Genomic DNA, 7,118 nt, shown 5'->3' on the forward strand with positions numbered 1-7,118 from the left:
TGACTGTTAGCATTAGCATGTTGGCATGCTAGCTTTTAGCATGCTGGCATGATAGCTGTTCTGCTACAGCTCAACAAGCACACTGCATTTTCTCTGCGGAAATGCAGTCTAATTTTCTTCTATTTTCTAAGTTCCAGTCCAGCAGATTTTAGTCTGAATGCCAAATATGTCTAGTTTTGAGGATTTTAAGTGTCATTTTGTTCCAAAGTTACTTGGAATCTCATACTCAAAATATTAACTCTGTTATATAAGAGTTGTATTGTTAATTACTAAATTTCTTATAGACTTATTATAAACATAATATAAAAAAAGGTCATTGTTGACAATGTTTCACGAGTGTTATTATAGTACCTATATATGAGTACCAGTAAGTCGTAACCAAGTGGAAGATCCTTAGCCCCCATACTTTTTTCTAGACATGGAACTGACCTGTGTGTATTACTTTTTTCTTGGTTATAACTTTAAGCATGTTTTTCTTGAATCTTCTGACGTTTTCTTGTAAATTATATTCAATTTGTAGTGTAATTAGCAGCTAATGTCTAGTGTAATTTGGCCTTTGAAGATCACAAAAATGTGCCTGAAAATAGTTGAGAAGCCATCTCCAGGCACCTAAAGCCCTTCAGCTGCCCGGGCACTAAGGCAGGCCCCAGACCCCCGGCCGCATTGTTCCAGACCTTTGACAGGCTTAAATTTGGACGGACAGACAATATTTCAGACTCGTCTGTCCTGTGACAGTCTGCTTAAAATTCCTTATTTCCCACACTGTCAAGTATATAGAGCTTCAAAGGCAAAGATGAACATTAATCCTACTTGCTGAAGGAATAACTCACTGATATTTTCCCCACACAAATAAAATGCAATGATGTTTCATAAGGAGCTGGTTATTCTCATTCTGATGATCTGAACATTAATTGGCTTCTGAATTATGTAATAGAGAAGACTGAGTGCAAAATAGCTGCAAAGTTGTGTTCATTCTAATCTTTGCATTTCAGTTTTCTCAGTTGCTTGCCTCCAAAGCTTTTATGCATGAAACCAAACCAAATGGTGAGACCACTGGTTTCCACCAAGTACCACAAGGATCTTCAACTTGGCCAGAAACAAGTGTGAGTAGTGTTGCCACCTGTCCCGGTTTTTCCTGATTTTCATGGTCTGTCCCGGAAAAAAAAAAAATCCGGGACACTGAATGTCCCGGTTTTTTCTACATAATGGGTAAAATGTGTATTTCAACTTGCGAGCCAGCTGAGAACCAGTTCGCTTTTCCGAGCTCGCCGTGCTAAGCGGAGCCAAGTCATTACGTCGCTGAAACGTCATTATGTCGCTGTATACACTTGTGTTCAAAATAATAGCAGTCCAACACGACTAACCAGATCAATCACTGTTTTTGGTGGAAATTATATTACTACATGGCAAATAATTTACCAGTAGGTGTAGTAGAGTCATAGAAAACCAACAGACCCACCATTCATGATATGCATGCTCCTGAGTCTGTGTAATCGAATAATTAAGTGAAAGGGACATGTTCAAAATAATAGCAGTGTGGAGTTTAATTAGTGAGATCATTCATTCTGTGAAAAAACAGGTGTCAATCAGGTGGCCCTAATTTAAGGATGAAGCCAGTACATGTTGTACATGCATTTCTCTCTGAAAACCTGAGAAACATGGGTTGTTCCAGACATTGTTCAGAAGAACAGCGTGCTTTGATTAAAACGTTGATTGGAGAGGTAAAACGTATACTGTAAAGAAGTGCAGAAAATGATGGGCTGCTCAGCTAAAATGATCTCCAGTGCTTTAAAATGGACAGCAAAGCCAGAGAGACGTGGAAGAAAACAGAAGACTACCATTCGAATGGATTGAAGAATAGCCAGAATGGCAAAGACTCAGCCAATGATCAGCTCCAGGGTGATCAAAGACGGTCTGAAGTTACCTGTGAGTACTGTGACAATTAGAAGATGCCTGTGTGAAGCTAATCTATCGGCAAGAAGCCCCCGCAAAGTTCCACTGTTAAAAAAAAAGACGTGCTGAAGAGGATACAGTTTGCCAAAGAACACGTCGACTGGCCTAAAGAGAAATGGAAAAACATTTTGTGGACTGATGAAAGTAAAATTGTTCTTTTTGGGTCCAAGAGCCACAGACAGTTTTTCAGACGACCCCCAAACACTGAATTCAAGCCACAGTACACTCTGAAGACAGTGAAGCATGGTGGTGCAAGCATCATGATATGGGGATGTTTCTCTTACTGTGGTGTTGGGCCCATTTATCGCATACCAGGGATCATGGATCAGTTTGCATATATCAAAATACTTGAGGAGGTCATGTTGCCTTATGCTGAAGAGGAAATGCCCTTGAAATGGGTGTTTCAACAAGACAACGACCCCAAACACACCAGTAAGCGAGCAGCATCAGGGTTCAAGACCAACAAAATGAAAGTTATGGAGTGGCCAGCCCAATCCCCAGACCTTAATCCGATAGAAAACTTGTGGGGTGACATCAAAAATGCTGTTTCTGAGGCAAAACCAAGAAATGCAGAGGAATTGTGGAATGTTGTCAAATCATCCTGGGCTGGAATACCTGTTCACAGGTGCCAGAAGTTCTCAGAAACTGTGGTTATACAACTAAATATTAGTTTAGTGATTCACAGGAATACTAAATCCTTAAGATTTTTTCAGTTTATACAGTAAATATTTGGAGTTTGTAATGAAAAATGCAGACACTGCTATTTTTTTGAACAGCCCAATGTTCATTTTTCTTCATTTTCTGTAAAGTAATTAAAATATTGATACATTTTTCTTCATGTTTTGATGTAGAATATAATGTGCATTGTTCCCAATGCATGGAAATAAAAACTATTATAAGGATTTTGAGCTTTACTCAAGTTTTTAAACACACTGCTATTATTTTGAACACAACTGTACGTCAGTTACGGCGCTACGTTTACATAAACCTTGGCGCGAATATCAAAGCAAAAACAACACGGAAGAAGCAGCAGCAACAACAACAACAATAATAATAATAATAATAATAATAATGATGGATGACTTCGCGTTTGTACAGCTGCTGCTTCTCGTCGCTTAAAAATGGCGATCTTTCGCGGTCTTATTGTTGTTGGTCTTAACAACTCCACCCCCCCGCTGACGCAAGCGGTTCTTTCCTCTGGCCCAGCAGAGAGTTGGTGCTAGCCTGGAACCGGTTTTTCTGGCCCCAGAGCCAGTTCTTTGTCAGTGGAAACAGAAAACCCGGTTCCAGACTAAACACTGGCCCCGAACCAGCCCTGGAACTGCTTTGGTGGAAAAGGGGCAATGGAGGATGCTTGGACTGATAAAAGAAACAGACTCTCTGTTGCAATGGTGAAGGCTGAGCTTCAAGTCAGGCTAAACTTTCAGTTGTCCTGTACTGAGTTCAAGACATTCATTGAAAATCAGCCAGGACTCATAGCAGCAGCAAAGAAAAACACCAAATATAAATGGAAGATTAGGTAAGGTTTTGGTGAATTAAATGAAATAGTGTAGTACATACTCCTGTATGTACCCAGTTATATCAGTTACATGTCCTCCTATGTATTTGTTTAGCCAAGAGCAGCAAGCAGCAGTGGCACAGGCAGGCACAGGCAAGCACAAGCAAAACACACACCACACTCTAAGCAATCAGGTAAGCTGTTTGACACTACACCTTACATTGTTACATTCAGGTATTCTTAGATACAATGAAAAATTAATTATTTTTATTCCACATAAGCAAACAAACAGAACTTAATTATGTATTCCCCTTTTACCTGTGCCCACTACTGCCCCAGGTGTCCACAACCAAAAACTGTTGGAAATAAACCAAAATAATGAAGACCTGCTATATTATGTAAAGCAATTAACTAAACTAGCAAAAGCGTCATTTTTACTAATTAGAGCAATACAATTTCAGCGTAGAAGGGCGATTTTTGTCTTGGGTTAGATGTGCGAAGGGCGCCGTTGCTTACAAGCAAAAAGGTCGATTGGATGGTCGAAATGTCCAGGATTTGTGTCAGACACAGGTGGCAACCCTAAGTGTGAGACATTTGTGTGAAGGACTGAGAAAGTTCCACTTCAAAAGTTCCATAACTTGATCAGTCCAAAGGGGAAACAAACCTGCAGCAATACATTTTACTCTAAACAGAGCTGCAGAGCTTCACATCAAACATCCATAACCGCTTATCCTGTGCAGGGTTGTGGGCAAGCTGGAGCCAATCCCAGCTGCCTATGGATGAGAGGTGGGGTACACCCTGGACAAGTCGCCAGGTCATCACAGGGCTGACACAGAGACAAACAACTCACACCTATGGTCAATTTAGAGCCACCAATTAGCCTAAGCATGTCTTTGGACTGTAGAGGAAACCAGAACACCCGGAGGAAACCCATGCAGACACTGGGAGAACATGCAAACTCCACACAGAAAAGCCCTCCATCGGCCGCTGGGCTCAAACCCAGAACCTTCTTGCTGTGAGGCGACAGTGCTAACCACTACACCGCTGTACCACCCTCACATCAAACACAAGAAAAGGAAATACATGAGCTCAAATTACCTTTTTAATCATGGCCAGGTTGTTGGCTCCATCCCTAATTTTCCTTTTTTTTTTTGTATACCTGTAACATCTTGCTCGAAGAGTTTTGTTTGAGACAGCAGAGTTTCTGGTACAGTACTCATTTACAAATCCTCTCCCACCCCGTAGTTGCAAGAAAACAGAGAGGCGAGCGCCTCAATTTCCTCATTTTTAAAGATCATGGAGACCAAAGTCCTGCCCCCTTGATTTTTATTGGCTCATAAGACTGAAGCTTGTGGAATCCACGAGTCAAAATCCTTCTATACATCCTCTTTCACGTCCTGCATCATTTCCGCTTCAATCACCTTCCAGAACTTTGTTGGAAACACACCTCAAAAAGCTGTTTTAAAAAATAACTCACTCAATGGTCAATGCACAGAACTATTTTATTGAGTTTAATACTTAACATAACTTGTCTAACTACAACAAATGCATTTTCTTACTTGCTGTTAAAGTAAATTCATAATTAACCAAGTCAATATTTACTTTTGTTCATGTTCAATTAAGCACACTGTTAGTGTTTGAATCCACTTCTTTTTGATATCTAACACATTTATTTGTTGCCTATTTGTGATGAGTGATGTTCAGAAAGCTTTGAAGAGCTGATTGGGGAGATAGCCCAGTTGCAGGAAAGATGTCTGTGCCTCTCGCTCGAGGTTAGCAAGTTCCTGTACGGTGGGGGCCAAAATATCCACATGGCCCTTATAGAGACCACCTGAGCGAGAGAGAGAGAGAGGGAGGGAGAACACATGCATGCGTATGGTCAGAAAATCGGATACGTTTTTCTAGCAAACTGAAATCTGTGTTCACATTTTACCAAGCAAATAACACAACACAGTGGCATACATGTTCTTCTAACAATGTTAATTATTATTTTTTAAATAAACTTGGACTCAGAGTCCTCCATGTCATCAACACTGTAGCAAAGAATAATCTTCCACAAGAAATCAGTGTTCTTGCTTATTTCTCATGCAATACAAATCTACATGTGACAGATTTTCTTCAGACCTTCTTGGCCTCAAACATGCATGCACACACACCTCCAGCAGCTCTGCGCTGGCCATAAGTGACCTTGCCATCAAATTCGTCTACGGGCACTTTGATGTCTGGCTCGCACTGAGTAATTGTGCACTTCAGGTGTTCCTCAATTTCTCCCAGCAGCTGAACACACACAAAACACAACACTCCATTGAAACATTGCTCTGTGTAAACCAGCATGACAAGTCTTCATCCATTATGAATTGAAGAATTATGATTACATCCTTCTTCTGTCTCAGTTCCATCTCCAATTTGTACAAATGATCATAAACATGCAAGATAAATTTGATTTTTTTTTTATTTGATTTTGTATTTTTTTTTTTTAAACACCCCCCAATTTTCCTCCCTAATTTCGTCATGCCCAATTCCCACCCACCAGACAGGTCTCTTCTAAGACCCCGTCCACACGAGTATGCGGCCTCACCCAATACGCTGTCGTTTTGGAAAAAATAAATAAATAAATAAATAAATAAATCACATTTCCTCTGAGGCACGCGACACCAGGCAACTGCATCTTTTCAAACTGTTGCTCATGTAACAGGGGGTGGTGTAACACACTCAGAGGAAAGCCCACTTCCGTATGCATGAGCTCACAGACACCCATGATTGGCTAGCGTCCTTGTAATTGACGGGGGACGGAGTATGCCACCCCTGCCTCCCTGAAAAGCATGACACTTAATGAAAGGTAATAAACTTTGGGGATGGTGAAAGCAACCCTGCATAACAAGGGGCTGCATCCCACCATCCTGTTGATTATTTTCCCACTACAGCACACAATGCCATGGTTTATTCCTTAAATTATTCAACATGCCTCCATCTATTGTTCCTCCTCACCTCTTTCTCGTTGTACCATATAGTGCAGCCTCCTTCCTCCTTTAACCTGGTGTTATAGCAGCCTCGGCCTCTGTTAGGACAAACGTGATACCATACCTACACACACACACACACACACACACACACACCTTAGCATATGACCGAAACATACCACACCTATAAGGTTCTTCCATTCTGACTGCACCATCACACACCAGTCAAAACATATTTCCAAAATATCCCAACCCCCACAAAAACACACACCGCTTCAATATGTGCTTTTCTACACAAAAGTTTTTTCCCTCTTTACCTTCTCCTTTTCCATGGCGACCAGAGAAATGGCCAGACCCATCCTTTAGAAAAGCAGATGAACAAATGATAAGGGGAAAAATCAGAAGACAGAAATATATACACTAATCAAAAATATACATAAATAAAATAAATCGAGCAATGTGATGTGATCCATTCACCTCTCTGCCCTGCCCACTCTTCCGATGCGATGCACATAGTTCTGTTTTTCATCTGGCAAGGTCACATTAATGACTGAAATTTAAAAAGACAAAGTGGAGTGGATGTGCGTAGTTCTACATAATATTTCAGACTACAGACACTCTTAGCCAAAACATCATGGAATGACTGTAACATCACTCACTTTTAAAATCAAGTCACTAATAATTAGTTAAGGAAGGAATAAAATCTG

At 40.6% G+C, this 7,118-nt stretch overlaps 1 protein-coding gene across 2 annotated transcripts in view; it reads right to left on the reverse strand.

Moving 5' to 3' along the window:
- Positions 1-4,934: 4,934 nt before the first annotated feature.
- The window catches only part of ddx1 (DEAD (Asp-Glu-Ala-Asp) box helicase 1), a 45,059-nt gene continuing 42,875 nt past the window's right edge, over positions 4,935-7,118 (reverse strand). For both annotated transcript variants that reach the window (XM_060914125.1, XM_060914126.1), the window contains 5 exons: positions 6,889-6,961; positions 6,729-6,771; positions 6,440-6,535; positions 5,608-5,728; positions 4,935-5,282 (listed from right to left, as the gene is read on the reverse strand). In XM_060914125.1, the coding sequence (XP_060770108.1) occupies positions 5,152-5,282; positions 5,608-5,728; positions 6,440-6,535; positions 6,729-6,771; positions 6,889-6,961 (464 nt within the window). In that variant the 3' untranslated portion in view covers positions 4,935-5,151. The remainder of the gene's footprint in view (positions 5,283-5,607; positions 5,729-6,439; positions 6,536-6,728; positions 6,772-6,888; positions 6,962-7,118) is intronic.

This window comes from Neoarius graeffei, chromosome 2 (assembly GCF_027579695.1).
Source record: "Neoarius graeffei isolate fNeoGra1 chromosome 2, fNeoGra1.pri, whole genome shotgun sequence".
Classification (NCBI taxonomy): Eukaryota; Metazoa; Chordata; class Actinopteri; order Siluriformes; family Ariidae; genus Neoarius; species Neoarius graeffei.